Here is a 19,450-nt window from a genome sequence, read left to right on the forward strand (position 1 = left end):
TGATTTTTTAATGTACAGTGCTCAAAAAATAATCAGTGCAAAATTAGTCAAATAGTTCATAAGAAATCGAATTTTAGAAACATGACTTCTTTAAAATTAGATTTCTTAGAAAATATTCGATCGATTTCGTTCAAATTTTGTATTTTGCCATGCAAAATTAGATTATTTAAAATGATGTAAAAAATTGCATACCTTACAATTCAAATTTTTTCGACTATAATTAAATAAAATAATAAAAGACACATTTTTATTCAAAGTTATTTTTTATATGGAATTATATTTGGATAAACAAACTTTAAAATTATGCGCAAAAATTTTTCAATTCGCATTAAAAGTTCTCCAGATATGGCAAAATAACCAAAAATACAATTAACATTTAGGGGTCCAAATTTGAACCGTTCTCCCGACTAAACTATTGGAATCATATTTCCCAGATTGAAGGTACTCCTTATATTTAAGGGGTCAGTAATCTGAATTCGTCAAAGAAAAAATTATGTTTATTCAGAGAATGTACGTTTTTGTGTCTGAATAAAATACTAAAAATATCGTCTGCACTAATAATGACTTAAAATATCGTCTGCCCTAATAATACTGACTTAAAATATTGTCTGCACTAATTAATTAACGTATTTCAGGTCACCTCTTCTAACCATTAAGATATAATGTAGACCTAGAACGTGAAGTTCCGATCATTAGATCAAACGTTATCAGATCAAGCGTTATCTTTTATTTTTGCTCAATTTATGCAGTTTTTAATGTTTGAATGTTATTTTCAGTATTTTTGGTCGTTGGGAAGCGTAGGTGTGATATTCTTAGCCTGGATAATTATGAAATATTTGAACAGTTGGAGGATTCTACTTGTATCCACATCCGTGCCTGCCTTTCTAGTAATTCTTTCCCTAAAAGTAGGTACTTCAAAGTACTGCTCTTTACAAAATATAGCAAGATAAGTGGTATTGTAATGAAAATACCTTTATAGTCGACTTTAGAATATTTCGAAACAATAGAAAACTGTACTGTCTTGCCATCACGAGAAGACCTCTTAGACCGATTGTTCTTTTATAATTTTAAGACTTAAATGTCTATAATATTCTTTAACTTTTACAACCAACCTAATGATTTGATTTTAAATCAGAAATTGGATTGTTTTCAATATTGCATGTCAGTAGAGTGGCCCTGGGCTGTATGCTGCTGTCCAAGAGATACAATTGTGATACTCTCACCTCCTATTCTTGTTCCAATCAACAAGAAACTAGGCTGTACAAAGTTTTATTTCGATCGGACATTTGTAATAGTTTTTTCAACTGCCTTGAAAATTGAAACGCATATTGAAGGATTTAAAATTATGTTTTTAAATAACACAGCAAATTTTACAAAGGAACCTTAATGAATAATTAATATTGCTTCAGTTGCTAATTAAGTACTTCATTATACATATGAATTCTAAATTTTTTTCTAAAATTTTATAACAGTAGTTAAGCAGCGGACCCAATTTTGTATCTTGTGATTTTGAGTTACGATTTTCTGCAGAGTTTGAAAAAAAATTAAAAACATAATAGTAATGAAGTTAATGTTACTATAATTCAATGTTATAAAAGTAGGAAAAACTTATTACGTTAAAGAGATTTCTTTTCGGGATTCTTTTAATTTAGTTACATGTTGTAAAAATCATTTAAAATTGTTAATTTGGATTATAGTAGGTTTAAAAAAATTTATCTCTTATAACTGCCGTTGCACAGTTATTCCAATTTTAGGTTTACCACTACTAATGGTTAACTCCGTAGCCTTGTAATTTTGAACCCAATCCAGAAGACAGGGGAACTCCTGCATCAAGCATTGGGAGAAATTTGTCTTCGTGGGAGACTTTTTGATGGAACTAACCCGCATTTGCGCTACATGGGGAGAAAAACGACGAAAACCTCCCATGGTTAATCTGACGGCAATAGGACTCTAACCCATGATCCGTCTACTACAGAATATTTTTACCTCAGCACTGTGGTCGGTGCGATCAGGGCGCAGAATTTATATCAACCAGCCATCGCCGGGATTCGAATCTGGGTCACTTCATTGGGAGGAGAGCGCTTCATCCTCTGACCCACACGATTCAACCCCCAAAACTGGAGACTTTTGGTACAATTTAAATTTTTTTTACAAATTTAAACTACAAACACTGCTAGAGACATGTACCATATTTTTTTTAATGTTCACCTCGTGAATCCCTTGTTATGTGGCTCTAAACTCTTTCCGTTACTTTTGCTCATTCTATTTTGCCGATTGGAGGAAAAAACGATGCCGGTTGGTTTAGCAGTGATCAGTAGAAATTTGAAACGGGAAATTTATTCGGATCTACCCAGTAAAAAAGATTAGTTAATTATTTTAACGGAATTCTTTCCCGAAAACTTCCACATTCACATTTCGACAATGTCAAGCTAAAATTTTTGAACTTTGTTGGCACTTAATAAAGATTCAAATCAATGAGTTTAAAATATGGCAGCATAAACACATTCTCTAAAAGTACCTCATTCGTAAAATTATATATTTTTCTCTTAGAATACGCTTAATTGAGTTTTTTTTGCGTAGTTACTCGATGCATTTTAATCTTTTTTTCCCCAGTGGTATCCAGAAAGTGCAAGGTATTATTTAGTGAGCAACCAGTATAAAAAAGCAACAGATATTCTTCAAAAAATGGCTGATACAAACGGCGTTGAGTTACCACCTGGAAAATTAGTGGAAGTCACAACAAGTTACAGAAGAGGTAGAATCAAAGATCTGTTAGGAAAAGAATACAGACTTACAACTCTCTTGATTTGGTATATATGGTATGTATTATTAGTGTAAATAAAATCCCAAAACCTAATTTCGGACATAAAAAACGTCTAACATATAATTTGCAAAGCTTTTCCAAGCAAAGCTACATTGTTTATCAGAGTTTATTTCATTGTTTATAATGTTTCTTCAAAAAATTTTGCGTTACAGCACGAACTACAAACGAGAATATTAAAAACATTATCTAATTTGATCTTATAATTTGAACTCTCAACGAAACTCATTTTATCAACCCGGTTGCTGACGTCGTTGATAATGATCATGACGTCAGATACTGGGTAAGTAAATAGGTGCAATAAATGTTTAAGTTCGATTAGGAAAAGTGACTTTGTATATATTGAGTCTGCATTAGTTAGAATCATCACTGCGGTAAACAGTGATTAAATTAAAAATCATCTGCTTTAACTCTAAAGTTGCATCATATTGTCATTGAAAAATTCTCACATGAGTAAGATCGTGCTTGAGCAAAATTTGGTGAAAATACACCACAGAATACTGCTGAATATTCTGCGTATAGTTTAAGAGTTTTTAAAACTTTGACGTATGATTATTAAGTTCGGTTTTCTTTCTTATTACCTCTATTAACGAACATAACGGACAGTAATACTAGAGACAAATTACATCAAAATTTAATACGATTAAAAGTTAATAAATAGTAGTGTGACGTCATCAAGACGCAACTTTTTATTTCAAATTTTTAATATTCAATATTTATCAAGTTTTATTATAGAGCTGTATATTCTCTTTTGCGTCAATTTTTATACCGGTTAAACTTTGTCGTCCTTTAAATTAGACATTTTTACCATCAAACTGGTCATGCACCTTTTTAAAAAATATATCGCATATTCTTAAGTACGCATGATATGTTAAAAGTATTTATCTTCAAATTATCAATGAAAAATAAAATAAATTTTGCTTTGTAGGCTTGCCTCTGCATTTGCATACTATGGAATCGCATTAGTGAGTCCCATAATAGTACAAAAGGGAAATTTGATAGGTAGGTTTGCAGACCTCATATCTTATCATTTAAACTATTGAAATGGAGACTCATTTCACTAAGAGATGCAAGAAATTTTTTATTGTTATGTATGATTGTTGTGTTATTTTTATCATTATTTTAACTTATAGTATGTGTTTGTACAAATAAATCAAAAGAGTCACCAATATTCCGAATTCTATTACACGCATTTATTTGACAAATCAAAAGGAAGAGAAAAGAAATTTGTTTTAGCGACTTGTTCAGGGAATGTTACACTGAGAGGAAACTTTTCTTGACCAATTTTATTTCACCTTTATAGATACTTGGAAATCTAAAGCTAAGAAAAAAGTTTAGTTTTAGTTCTAATTTCAAGTTAAAATTTAAATGTTTACTTTATTATTTAATAACAGTTGTTGACAGCGTTCCAATTTTCAGTTTACGACTATCAATCTTCAACTCCGTAATCTTGTAATTTTGATACCAATTCAGAAGACAAGGGGACTCCTGAATCAAGAATTGGAAGAAATTTTGCCTTCGTTAAGGACTTTTTGATGGAAGTAACCCGCATTTGCGTTACATGAAGAGGAAAACCACTTGAAACTCTCACGGTTAGCCTGAGCGCAAGGAGACTAACTTATGATCAGTCTACTACTGAGAATATTTTACGTTAGTACTGTGGTCAGTGTAAGTTGGGTGCGAAATTCGTATCGATCAGCCTTCGCTGGGTCTCTAACTCGGTTCACCACATTTGGGAGGCATATTTTTTCAACGATAAATTTTGCGAATGATGTAAAAGAGTTATCAATCATAAAAAAAAATTAGCGAGAAAATATTATGAAAATAAAAAAAAAAAAAAAAAAAAAAATTCGAGAATATTGTATTTTAAAGGGTTAAGAGATTACATAAGATTAGGAGGGAAAAATCTTATTTATTAAATTTTTGCATTATAATAAAAGAGTTACTTTTTAGAAACATAAAGAAGCACATTTGAACAATTTTGTGAAATTTTCCAAAAAAACAGTTTGAAGTTTCGGAATTGAGAACTGATTTTTGGTGATCATTTAGAAAAAATTATCTTCGTGATTATGAAAAATTACCTCGGTTATAAACATTTCCAAATAGTCGATACGAAAAAATTATAAAAAAAAATTATAATGATTTTTAAAAAAATGGTTAGTTTTTGAGAAATTTGGCATATTTCCACTGATAAAATGAACTAGATATTAACAAGAAATTTGAAAATAATTCAGATTTGAATTTGAAATAATTCAATTGAATTTTGATTGAAATAATTCAGATTATGAATTATTTCAATCCAATGAATTATTTTGATTGAAATAATTCAGAAAACTCAGTAAAATATTTAAAAAAATACAACATTTGGTAAAAATTAGAGTCTGTTGTAAAGGTTTGTGCGATGAAAGGAAAAAATTCCTTACTTAATATTTAGTTAATTCTATTCAAATGAAGTGTTCAAAATTTCAAAAGATTTGTATATCAATTTTTGAAAATTAGATTTAGAGAAAACTCAGAGATTTTTTAAAACACTATTGGCTCCCATTAGCCCTTTATCCCATTATTTCTATCATTTTAATTTCAGATATTTATTTATCAGGCCTTTTATCAGTGTTGACTTCATTTGTAAGACTTTTTGCTAAGAAACGTTGGAAGTTTGCAAAAAGCCGGATTTTACAATTAGCCTGTGAGATATATACTCTATACATCCGATACTCTTTATTCTCTACACATGTTTTTTACAAGTTATGCATACAATTAAATATTTTTTAAAAATAAATTTTTTTGAAGTCGTGAAAACCTTTCTTCAAGATAACAATAGTAATATTTGAATTTTTTAGTGGATAAAAATAGTACCGAAAGTCTTGCTGATGATATGAATTCTTTAGTACCTTGTGCGAAATTTTCTCAACAGTTTTACATAGATTTACTGTGGACAACAGCTGCAGAATTTCCTGGTAATCTATACATTTTAAATATTTAATTGTAACTTATTCTTCCGTACATTTTTATAACATATATACTTGATTTGCTTATTATATAATCATTATAAATTATGTCTCTAATTTCAATTAACCTAATAATTTAAATATATAATGTTAAAAAAAACTTCATTAAATATATTCAAGAACATTTACATATAATTTGCAAAGCTTTTCCAAGCANTATACTTGATTTGCTTATTATATCATTATTATAAATTATGTCTCTAATTTCAATTAACCTAATAATTTAAATATATAATGTAATGAAAGCTTCTTTAAATATATTCAAAAACATTTTATTTTATCTATATATTATTTTTTTAAAAATCACTTCTGTTATAACTGATAATTTAAAATTTTTATGCTTTGTTTTTTAAAAGAAAAATATCTATTGTAAAAAATCGTAGTTTCCAAACAATATTGTTCATCAGCTATCTAAACTATGTTTTATCTAAGCAATAGACTATGTCAGCTATCTAAGCAACAGACCAAATAAGTCTGTAAATTTGATGGCTTAGTATTTTTTTTAACAGAACATACGTTTATTATATTGTTTGTTTAGGTATTATAATCTTCACACTGTTAGTGGAGTGTATGAGTCGCAAAGCTCTTTTATGTGGGTCTTGTATCATCAGTTCAGTGTTAGTACTCCTACTGTTACTTAGAACACAGTAAGTCATATTTAGTTGCTTTCATTTAAATAATTAATGTCAACGTTTTACGACGTTCGATTCACACCCTTAAAACTGCTAACTTCTAATGTATGAGTACTGTTTTATTTTTATTTAATTTTATTTTTACCAAATTTTTTTTAAATTTTATTTTATTTCAATACCAAAAAGTTTTTTTTTTTAAAAAAACTAATAAACTTATTGTTTTTTTTTATTAATTTTTCAATTATGTGATTAGAATTGATTAATGGTGTACTTTATTTTAGCAAAGGAACTGAAAAAAAGAACTACGTAACACTCCAAGTTTAAACATCATTCTCAACGTTGCGAAATTAAATGTTATTATAAACAAAGACAGTCAATACAAAATGAGGTTTTCTTGAAAAAAAAAGAAGAAAAATCTCAAAATATAAAGAGGAGGTATTTTACAAGTAGTCTTCAAACAGAATGGCGCGTATGGGCATTCTTTCCCCGACAACGATAAGCAAATAAATATATAGCACTGACTGAACTCAAGAAACAAAACTCTTGCAGAAATATTTATTTATTCGACAACTGTGAAACATGAATTAAATTACAATTGATTAGATGAAAAAGTTAACATACTATTATCTACACATAGCCAAATCTCGTTCACAGACTCATCTTCCGGAAGAATCTTACTAGCTTTTTCAAACAAAGGGAGAGAGAGCCTTCCGGTTAAGTCTCAACCTTTTAAACATCGAGATTCAGCATCATCGACCAGTAGCAAGCTACTGAGCATCTTGAATAAATTATTTCACTAGCAGGTGATTCCACCAAGCCTCTTACCTATACATAGATATATTCACCAAACTAAGTCGAGTGGAAATGCAATTCGGTCAATTTCCCCGGTGCATCAGGGGCCACAGACCTGGTGGTTCTTGAAAGATTAAATGTAACAGGCAGGTTCAAACTGCTCTCGCCCTCCTTCTCAGAACTATGACATTCACAGATGGTTTAAGAATTTATGACGTATGCACCAGACGCTTCTCTGAACAGGCTTCCCAAACTCAAAAATCTCGGAGTGCCTGGAGTTCAGCTATTAAGATCTTCTTGGTAGTCCATTACTGGACTTAGACTTCCTGAGGTTGTTTGGCTTATGAATCTATAGTGCGGCTTTCAGAAGAACTCCTTCAGATATCAGTCTCGCGTCGTGGCGGGTACCATGGTTACGAGGAAACGTCACTTCGAATAAGAGTGTGGGGTGAATAGTTTTGTCTTGTTTTTTGCATAGGTCAGCGTGAGTAAACTAATTAACACCTTCATTCCTCCATTACACCCCCCATTAGATATGTGCTCTAGCTTGCAACCATAGCAGCAGACAGGCCCAGACATTTAGTTCGGAGGAGTTCTCCTCAAAGCCGCACTATAGTCAAGCCCTGCTGGACTTTCGTGACAACAACAACACAAGTAAGTGAAGAGTTGAGTTATAACTGGCTACTCCCATGAGAATAATATTGTCTCACGAACATGGTTTGTTACCCCTCCCGATAAATCCGGCGTTTTGTCAGTGTTGACGTTATTTGTAAGGCCTTTTGCAAAGAGACGTTGAATGTTTGCAAAAAGCCTCTTCAACGTAGAACTTTTATGACGTGATCCCGTGACTTAAAATAAGCAACGAGGGCTGATTTGACTGATTTGATGCGATTATGGATCATATTTCTTGCACTTTCAAGATTATAATTATAATATTAACAAAATCTGTTTTTAAGAAATTATGAAAAAAAAATTTGTTTAGTCTCATGAAATAAATTTTAAATAATATTTTAATGGATGGACACACACGAAGCACCGAAGTCAGCAACTCAGCGTACTGCATCCTCTGCGCAAGCACGGAACGTACGCTTTTAAAAAAAAAATATGAGAGCTCTTGCGCAGAGGGTATAATACGCCGAAGCACTGACTTAGAAACTCAATCACTCGAATAATTGTATTTACTTTTTTTTATAGCAAAATCATCATACTTCTAGTCCTTTTTGGAGCAAGAGCTATTTTGTTAGCCGTATTTCAGTTGATTTACATTATGACTACAGAAGTAAGTCGTATCAATATAAATTTTGAATACTCTCAAATTTTAATAAAAATGAGTTAATATTTTACTCAGACATGAATAAAATATGATTCTTATCCCATTTACAGCTTTTTCCGACAACGTTTAGAGCTTTAGCCATGGGAACAGGCAGCTCGTTCTGCAGACTTGGAGGGATTATGGTTCCTTACGTTGCTCAGGTAAATGGGGATTTATTCAGGTTTTCTAGTCTTATTATGTTTTATGTAGGTTTCAATCAGTGGTTGGAAGAACTACATTTTCTTTGTAGTTAGCTATGACTATTTTATCACAATTGTAGTTAACTACAACTACTTTTTTTAAATGTGGAGACTACTAACTACTTTTGAAATGAAGTCACTACTTCGCCACTTTTAGAAGACAAACTTAACTGGAGAATTTAATTTTCACCAATATTCAAAATTATTTTAAATAAAAAAATATTGGTCAAATATGAGGAGACATGAAGAAATTTTAATTCATGTTCAAATGAAATAGTTTTTTTTATTCTAAAGCACTTTTTACGAATTTGGTCTTTTAACTATCAAATTCTATGATTTTCTCGACAGTGATTTAAGAAATTATCAAATATTTGTGATTTAAGTGATCAATGCTTTTTCATATCCACCAAGAAATTAATTTCACTGCGAAAAACAAAAAAACGGTCCATCCTGAAAAACTTTAGATCAGATCTTCACGTTCTAGGACTCAATCTTAATTAGTTTCTGGGGGTGATCTCAAATATGCTAATTAATAATTTTCAGAAGATATTTTAAGTAATGAAATCAGACACAGAAACGTGTTCGGAAAAAATATCCTTTTTCCGACTGGTTTGAATTTTTGACTCTCAAAATAAGGGCGATAATCGGAATCCCAATAGCTCATATAGGCAAGAGAGAATTCGAAAATTTGGCCACTTAATGATAATTTATCTTTTGCAAATTTCGCCATTTCGTGAGAACTTTTTAAGCGAATTGCTAATCATTTGCACACAATTATAAAATTCGTTTATTCAAAAATAATTCCAAGCAAAAAATTCAATTTTTGACTCTCAAAATAAGGGCGATAATCGTAATCCCAATAGTTCATATAGGCAAAGAGAATTCGAAAATTTAGCCACTTAATGATAATTTATCTTTTGCAAATTTCGCCATTTCGTGAGAACTTTTAAAGCGAATTGCTAATCATTTGCACACAATTATAAAATTCGTTTATTCAAAAATAATTCCAAGCAAAAAATAACGCTAAGTAAATATTTATTATTTTTTATTATTTTATTTAACAATAGTCGAAACAATTTTTAACTGCAAGGTATTCAACTTTTTACACCATTTTGAAGGATGTAATTTGACAAGCTGAAATGCAAAATCTGAGCGTAATCGGTCTAGTAGATCGCTCTCCTGTCCAAACTATGGGGACAATATTTTCCAGATTGCGATTACTCTCTATATTCTTAGGGGGTCAGAAATCCGAATCTGTCGAAAACAAAGTTGTTCATTCTGAGAAACTATATTTTCGTGTCTGATTTCGTAACTTTATTGCCTGCACTAATTAATCAACATATTTGAGATAACCCCTTCAAACCATAAGATTGAGTTCTAGAATGTGAAGATCCCATCATTAGATAGTCATTCAGGGAGGTCTGTTTTTTATTTTGCGCACTGTACAACATGACTTTCAACATATTCGAATGTTTTCTGCATTTTTAGGTTCTAGTTATTGATAGTCCAATCGCAGCCATGTCTCTGCTGGCTGGAGTTATATTTCTATCAGGGATAGCTGCATTATTTTTGCCATTTGAAACTAAAGGAATGAAAATGAAGGTTAGTAAAAAATTTAAATTATTTTGCTCTATTACAGGGATGAGAAGACTTATGGTTAATTCACTTGGAGATGAGACTAAGTGTATTTGTTGTATATCTTTTGGATGTTCAACTTCTTAACAAAATATAGTGCACTGGCCAGCTTCCCAATTCTGAAAAAATGAAGGTAAATTGCGTTCTGGTCAACCACTTTGGTGGTAACTTACTTGTTTGGTGTCCATTTGTTCGGAGTTCGATTTTCGAAGACAGAAAATTAAATGAAAATTTTTTTTTTGTTGATAAGTCTGTTAATTACAAATATTATTAATTTTAACATAAGCAATTTAATTCATTAAAATTATTTTAATTGTAGATATTACTAGATGTGCAAACTACAGTAAAAATTCAATCTGTCAAACAGAAAATAATAACTGACATTATAATAATAGCTGCTGGAAGATTATAATATCTCTTGTCATGTGTAAAAAATTTTAAAATATTCTCCTTACACCTAGTCGGTTGCATTACCCTATTCATATTTGATTTTTTTTATTATGTAACTTATTTTTTTTATAGTACTTTTTTGTTTAACATTGGTTAAACAAAGTAGTAAAAAATTAATGAATAAAATAAAATTATTTATATTTAAATTATTTACATTTCTAAATTTAATTTAAAAATAACTAAATTAATGACTGTCCTTTGGAATTGAACACCAACATCAAGGCGGAAATAAAGGCTATTACATAAGCTGCTGCGATATTGGCCGGAGAGAATACTTCATACTGGTGTTTCAAAACTCATTGTACATATGGGGCAATCCATACAAAATTTACACCTATGATACAAAAATGATATAATTTATTTTTTTATTGTTCTTTATTGAAAATAAATCGACACGTATATTTGCGTTTTTGTTTAAATTGCATATTTTTTACTATACGAATTTTACTATACGAATTTCGCTTTTTTGAGCACACGACTTTGCAAGTTATTTTTTAACGTATTGCCATCCAACAACAAAAATATTTAAATACACTTTCTTGAAGTGATTTTTCTCAAACTTTAAGAAAATCAACATTAAAATATAAAATTTTTTGTTTTTGACATAAAAAAATTCATTTTTTTAAAAAAACAACTTTTTTTTGCAATTTGGACATCTTTGATTTTTTTTATATTTCGACAGTGTGAAGTATAATCAATAATGATATTAATTCCAAATTTTTGGAATGGTAAGACACTTTGTTCGAAAGATATAAACAAAACAGTGACGGTGCGCACTCCGCGTATGTATGTAGAATATGGCTCGACTGTTCTCGAACTCATCCGCTACCTACTAAACTAGAACGCGGAGTGCGCGCCGTCACTGTTTTGTTTATATCTTTCGAACAAAGTGTCTTACCATTCCAAAAATTTAGAATTAATATCATTATTGATTATACTTCACACTGTCGAAATATAAAAAAAATCAAAGATGCCCAAATTGCAAAAAAAAGTTGTTTTTTTCAAAAAATGAATTTTTTTATGTCAAAAACAAAAAATTTTATATTTTAATGTTGATTTTCTTAAAGTTTGAGAAAAATCACTTCAAGAAAGTGTATTTAAATATTTTTGTTGTTGGATGGCAATACGTTAAAAAATAACTTGCAGAGTCGTGTGCTCAAAAAAGCGAAATTTTCAAAAATTCGTATAGTCAAAAATATGCAATTTAAACAAAAACGCAAAAATACGTGTCGATTTATTTTCAATAAAGAACAATAAAAAAAATAAATTATATCATTTTTGCATCATAGGTGTAAATTTTGTATGGATTGCCCCATATATTAATGGGTGATAGAACACAATTATACAAGTACAAATCCCTATACAACCCATTGTTTGAATGTGAATCGTAAAGCGCTAGGCATGAAACCAACTGTGTCACGAAATGGTGGTAAACATGACAGATAGGTAATAAAAAGAACCCGATAAAAAAATTTTATTTAACAAAATGAAATTAAACAATACTAAGTCCTCCATGTCAGGAAATGCTAAAAATTCAGACATCAGCATTAGCGCAGGAGCGACTGTCGTCGAGGAAGTGACTGCTGTACAGTGCGGCAAAAAGAAATGGATCACCCTGTATAACTTTTGATCTAATAATCGGATATTCACGTTCTGGGACTTAAACTTAATCTTTCGAGGGGGTGATCTCAAATATGCTAGTTTATTATTGCACGGGATATACTAACTACATTCAAACTACTACGTCAAACTACATTCGTAATATATAGTTTAAGCAAAGAACAACACTTACTGCAGTAAAAAAATAATATTTCAAGATTAAACGAATCTACAATGATTCTTCTTTAATTTATAACAAACTAGAAACTCTGAGATGATTGTATAAGATTTTAATGATTTTACACTTATATGCAAGCCATTAATCCTACCAACATTTCAATTAGAACATTTTTAGGTTTAATTCATCTAACTCATGCGATTCATTCAATCAAATACTAATTTTAAACTTATGACTTTTCTGTACCTTTTAATTTGCATTAATATTAAATTTTGTTTTAATTTTTAGGATGTCTTGGTGGAGAAATCCTGATTTAAGCTAACTTCATGATGAAAAAGAAAAGGAGTAAAATCCCTTTAATAATGTTGAAAGAAATACACAAACACTAAGATTCACATTTCCCGCGAATCATAAATTCACATTAGTTCAATTATTAAATTAGATGTATAAAATTAATGAAATACTGTTGTGAAACAATTTTAAAGTACAAATGATTTTGTTCAGGATGTTTAATCTTAAAACAAAATTTTAAAATTGAATATTACAAAACTATTACGAAAATGAATTGCTCATGGAACCGTTATTTCAAAACATTGGGTTTCTTTTCTTGTTTTAAGATTTATTTTGAAGAAGTAGAAAATAATTTAAAGCATAATTTTAAAGAATAAAATGAGGTGGAGATTTCGAGTACTTTAAGAATTCATGGAAATGTACAATTCATTTTCCATACATACATAGAAGAACACAGCTTTTTCCAATGCAATAAAAATATTTCAAGAATTTTGTTTGTTGGTCACTTATTAAAAATCATCAGCCAAAAGGTTTTTAAAAAAATTATTTCATTGAACATTCTCCATACTCATTGTTATTTTAACTTTTATTTTACCTGCCAGAAAGATGGTCACTAGCAATTACTAAATCGCAATTTCTACGAATAACATCAAACTGTAGGTAAATTCTTCATTTGTTTTCGATAATCTTTTGATTGTCTTTTTAGCCTTACGAGTATGTAATATTTATACTCACTGGATGCAACGACTATACTGTTAGAATTTTCATTCTGAAATTACCGTACAATATCCACCGTCAACTGTCTGTCCACCCAATTAACCATAAAGTTAATGGTTAAGAAAATTTCTTTACATTTACGGTTTTTAATTCGTTTACAACTAGCACTGTTAAAAAAACGTGAATACAAAGCTACACGGTTTTGTAACCATTTACTCCTGGAATTAATAAACCATAAGAATGAAACTTAATGAACATTGGAGCTATGCCACTTATTCGTGATTAATAGTTTCGCAATCTAATGGTCTAGGATCCCCAAATGAAGAGTATAAGACTCTAGAAACTCTTAATGTTTTAAAAGATTGGAGGAAATATTGCGGTATCAACGCTGGGATTCGAACCCCTGTTCAACCGGTCATGAGATTGTCTGATTAGCCCTCTTTGCTACAGTATGTACCCAGAAGCGCAGAACAAAATTGATTTATAAGGTTGGCTTAGTTGGCGGGGTATTTGTTGGCTGGCAGAATTCTGGTTGGTAAAAACAATCAATAAGCGCGTTTTTTTATCACATTTAACAGCTCGAAAATCATCTCTTTTATAATTATTTGACTATCGTGGTTGAATATGGTGAAATAACAATTAAATAAATTGCTATTTAACCATTTTAATCCAGCAATTTCCCTCAGTGTATTTTAATATGTATTCCTGATTAAGGATGAAAAAAATTAACTTTATTTTGAAATGTAGATTGTAAAGACGTTATTACTACAAGAAAATTAGTTTCTGAAAAGAAACTAATTTTGTCGAAAATTATTAGAGGTCTAATAAATCAGATGCTAACGAGACCTATGTGATAAGTAAGAGAATGATAGCATAAAACTTTGAAGTGTTGGTACTTTTTGTTGGTATTTTTTTGGTACATTTTGTAGAATGTTTGCACTTTTTTAAAATATATATTTTTCTGCTCATTATCCCCATGTTTCTGAGGCTACATCGTGAGCAGAAAAACAGCTATAATTGTCTAAATATATACTGAAGTCACAACACATTTCTGTCATTTATTTATTTACACAAACTTAGGAGCATGGCTTCACAATTATCCTTGCACCTACTTCAATAGTGTGCAAGGTTAATTGTGTAAATATTTAGGCACGCCTGTGAGGGCTCATTGTTATAACTTACAATTGTTAATAGTTAGAACACCTATACGCAATCGTTAAATGAAGAATGTTTTCCCCTCACAATCATCCTTTACATATCATTTCTTCATTGTATAAGAATTCCAATTTTTTTCCAATCTTATTTAAAAATTAACATCTAGTATCAATATAGATAATTCACAAGCGAGAATCCTATAAGATTTTGACTCTGCTATTTGGTTTTGAATAATTAAACGATAAACCTTAAATTTTAAAGCATACGTATCGTAAGTTAGTTGAAAAAAGAAACTCAGCAAATGGCTTCGGAATTTTGGAATTATGTAGGCTAATTGGAATAGGTGGCATTATCTTTTAATCCGCTTGATATTTTTATGCTCATAACAATCAGTCTATATTGGTTCAGTCTCAAAAAGAATTATGCGAAGAATTACTCAGACTGACTTTGATTATTCCAATTGCAATAAATCTTCCATAAGGTTATTTACGATTTAACTAATATGAGCTTATAGCTTGAAATAATTCAATTTTATTGAGCAATGAAAGATAATTTTTTTATTGGGATAAAATTATGCCAGCTCATTGTAAAAAAAAAGTGTCAATTTATCGGAAAATACTGAAGACTTATCCAATTAGTCTTGCAAAAAGAAAGTGTATTGTACGTAAATTACCGGCTTATTCGATGAACCTACAAGATATTTACAACAATTTCGTATTAACTAATTTTTTCAAACAATTCTGCTTAATATGGAAACACTTAAAGAAAATTTGTTCAATTAAACGATTTAGGAATCAGGATGTAAAATAGAGAAACTATTAAGCTGTTGTTCAACAGTTTATATGAAGGAAGTGAGTGTTATATTTTTGGAAATAGTCTGACAAGTGTAATTTAAAAAGGCAATAAAAATATATTTATTATGTGACATTTTAAATTTACTTAATTATATTTGTGATTATTTATTTTACAAAGAAGTTCTGTGCTTGTAATTAAAAACTATTCAATAAATAGAATTCTTATCCTAATTTCTGTTTCGTTCTTATTAAAAATTTATGTTTATTTTTTGAGCTAGAAGGATGCATTATAATCAAAATTAATCAGTAGTAAAGAACTCCAATACAGTGATAAAATCATCAATTATATTCATATAGCAAATATTTTTCATTTTCATTCCATTTATCGAGAAAACTACTTATTTTACAGAAAATGAAGTCACTTATAGATAATCTTTATTTTGTTTTAAACTTGTTACTTTTATATCAGAAGTACTTTCAAACCAGTTTGAAACAGTGATTTTATTTTATTTTATAACCGTAGGCGAAATTTTGAATTTTCAGTTACTCAATTTCGTAACCTTGTAATTTCGAACTAAAGGCTTGCGTGGAGGACTTTTTGAGGGAACTAACTCCTACTTGCGTTGCATATAGAAGAAAATCTCTCGCGGTTAGCCTGACAGCAAAGAGACTCTAACCCATGATCTGTCTTCCACGGAGGATATTTTACGTCAGTACTGTGGTCGGTGCGGAATTCGTATCGATGAGCCATCCTGGAATTGGAACCCGGTTCACCTCATTGGAAGGCAAACGCTCTATCCCCTGAGTCATTATGGCTCTTGCAACAGTGATTTTAGAAAATAGACTTCAATCTGCGAGACTTAGTTTAGACTTTTGTTGAAATTAAGGAGTGGGTTTATAGATTCAAAAAAAGGAAAAAAAGCTGCGTTACAGTAATATTTTTACTAGAAGAGTATGCTTAAGATTCAAAAAATTATTTTCAATGAATTTACCTGAGTAAATAATTCTGCGAACGTTTAAGAGCTTCCTTTTTTAAAAAATAAAATATATAAATATGGCATTAGGTCCAGTAGCACACTTTTGAACTTTAAAAAACAATTTATGAATACTACATTAAAAGAGAATTAATAAATTCGTTTTGCTGATCCAAAATGAAAATTAAATAAAAACTAATGAGAATTTGATTTTCTATTCAAGTTTCGATTATATCTCTTAAAATGATAATTGTCGTCTTGCTTCTTCCAGAATTCTCAATGGACAGATAAATCGTATAAAAATTATTAATGAACAAGGATTCTGATATCTTTGACTCTAGTGAGGATAAAATTAATGAAAAGTATAGCGGTATTTTCCAGTAAATTATTTATTCATTCCTTTTTTAATGGTATTTACCTGTGATATATATTCATCCTCACTTCTTGCTATTTTCTGTTATTATGTTTTTCATTTTGAATATTGTTCAGAATTAAAGGTTTAAAACGACGTGTTGTTCCTTTATTCTATTTTAAAGTAATCTCAAGCTTTTTCCTCTATATGAATATTTTGGCTTAATCCTAGTATACGTTGCACCAGTGTTTCCCAAAGGTTGGTGTGCGTACTCCCAGGGGTAGCGGAGGTACGCGTTCTTATACGAAATGTCTTACAACAAACGAAAATTTTACAAAATTTTATCTAAAAACATAGTTAGTCATCAAAATTTACTATTATGTATTTTTCTATTGGGGACTTTTTGCAGAGTTAACAATCAATAATTAGTGGTGTCAACAGCCAGTTGTGATTATTAACTTTTGTGCAATTTTTTAAAGTGAAATTTTTTTTTATTACGAAAGATTTAGAAAGGGTACACAAAAGTAATAAGTTTGGGAAATACTGCGTTACATGATGAATTTGGCAACAGAGATTATTTTTGGGAGGGAGATAAAGCTTTCAATCTGCAGTAGTAGATTTAGCGTGGTTCGGAGGGTTAGTGCTTTTTTTAAAATTTATTTTATAAGCTTTCTTGATGGGGTTTTTTTTTGTTAACAGGATACAAGCAAAATGTTGTCAAAAAATGTAGACCTAAACCATTTTTTTTTATTTATATTATTTTTGAAATTTTTTTAAACAAATAAAATTTATCATTACTTTGCACCCGCCTAACCGAAAAGTTCTTTTTTTTCCGGCTTTAGCGACATTTTTCAAAATCACGGCAAGCGTGTCAAGTATGATTTTACCTAAATTCTACCTAAAACTGCTCTCTCAAAGTATGCAATTAAAATAATAAACATTAATTATTTAAAATTCTACAGCAATATTAAGAATTAACTTTCAACACCATTGCTAAAAAATTTTCTGATTGCTAAATAATTTTTTGAATGATTTTTTTATAAAAACTAGATCTTGAGAATTAAATTAAAAAAAATATTGAACAGGAAGTTATTACAGCAATCGAGAAAAATAAATAGATTCAAATTTATCTTAATAAAATCGGATATTAAATATGTGTTAATATATTTTAATAGATTGGGATTTTTGGATTGGATAATTCTTAATTTTGTTGTAATATTCTTTAAACTGTCAAGGAACAAATTTAAAAGTGAATCAATTGTGTGGGTGATTTAATAAAAAAATAGAAAATAGTGCCCCATAGTGAAGCATTTTTGTAATGTGATTCCATGTTTAATGTTTAATTTTTGACTAGAAATAATGAAAATTATGTAAACTCCAAAAAATCAATTTAAAATTGAAAACAATGAATTTTTATTTAAGAAGAGATTTCATATAAGAAAGATGGGATTTACCGAATAATAAACTCATGCATGCATAAATGTAAAAGAAAATTCTTACAGATTTATTTTAAAATTATTTTTTTAACATTTATAGTCAGAGAGGCGCTTTCTTTATTTTTAAAAATAGGTATAAAATAATCCTAAATACATAGTTTAAAAGTTAATGGTTCTAAATGTGAGAGATGGTCAGTTAAATTATGAATACCATGAACCAAAATGCAGATTATCTCAATAGTATAGCCTTGATAGTCTTAATTGAGAAAACATATGTATTACTTGAAGTGCATGTATATTCCAAAGTGAAACTATTCTTTATGAAAAAGAAAATTCATAAAATTTTGAAATCAACTTGTTTTTCATTTTACTTCAAAGCAATCTTTTTTTTAGTTCATTTCCTTACATCCAAATAAAATAATTATCCGTACCAAAAGTAGCAATAAGATGTGTTAAGATTAAATCTGCAACATTATCAGTTAAGGTATTATTTAACAATGTGTTACCTAGTATTGTATGAATTGAATATTATACATACAAAAAGTTCTAAAAAATCAAAGTTTTACTGAAACTGAAATATTAATTATTTGGAATGCATCACAGATTATCATAGTAATCAAACAATAATATACGAATAAAGTAAAAATCTGAAAATTTACCAACTAGTAATTTAACTTATTAAAATTTACATTTTCAACAAATAAAAACAAACAATATTATTAATAAATCACACACATTTATACTTACGAACACTTGATATTCCTGATCCAGTTTGTAGATGATACTTGTAAAATATTTCTTCTACACACAACAGTCCGTTAAGACTCCCAGCAGATCACCGATGTCAAGCGGTCAGTGTGCGGGTGGGTGACCACTTGGATCAGCCAGCGTAGGGTGTGCGGTATGGGTCCTCGTTAAACTGTTCTACCCTAAAGTGCTCGATTTCCCGTGCAGGTCGTCGGGCTACCGAAGCGGGGGTGCCATCCCCTCCGCAGAGGATCAAAATTGTGATGGCATGTCTTCGGATCATCCTCAGGGATGTTTCCCAGACCGTCGCCAATAGCCCATTGTGCAGCTCTAGTGCGACGTAAATGAACAACAACA

General features: G+C 29.9%; 1 protein-coding gene across 3 annotated transcripts in view; it reads left to right on the plus strand.

The window, feature by feature from the left end:
- The window catches only part of LOC107439094 (synaptic vesicle 2-related protein), a 52,208-nt gene that overhangs the window by 27,412 nt on the left and 5,346 nt on the right, over positions 1-19,450 (plus strand). The window contains exons 7-16 of one of the 3 annotated variants that reach the window (XR_011636740.1): positions 777-905; positions 2,614-2,819; positions 3,750-3,823; positions 5,662-5,778; positions 6,368-6,476; positions 8,448-8,532; positions 8,637-8,726; positions 10,254-10,367; positions 12,916-15,050; positions 15,601-15,815. Coding sequence is in view for 2 of the 3 variants with exons in the window: in XM_043047333.2 (XP_042903267.1) it covers positions 777-905; positions 2,614-2,819; positions 3,750-3,823; positions 5,662-5,778; positions 6,368-6,476; positions 8,448-8,532; positions 8,637-8,726; positions 10,254-10,367; positions 12,916-12,939 (948 nt within the window). In the remaining variant the exon portion in view is untranslated. Of the gene's footprint in view, positions 1-776; positions 906-2,613; positions 2,820-3,749; positions 3,824-5,661; positions 5,779-6,367; positions 6,477-8,447; positions 8,533-8,636; positions 8,727-10,253; positions 10,368-12,915; positions 15,816-19,450 lie in introns of those variants that run through there. The other 2 variants (XM_043047333.2, XM_043047334.2) reach the window with 2 other exon arrangements.

The sequence above is a fragment of the Parasteatoda tepidariorum genome, chromosome 5 (assembly GCF_043381705.1).
Source record: "Parasteatoda tepidariorum isolate YZ-2023 chromosome 5, CAS_Ptep_4.0, whole genome shotgun sequence".
NCBI lineage: Eukaryota > Metazoa > Arthropoda > Arachnida > Araneae > Theridiidae > Parasteatoda > Parasteatoda tepidariorum.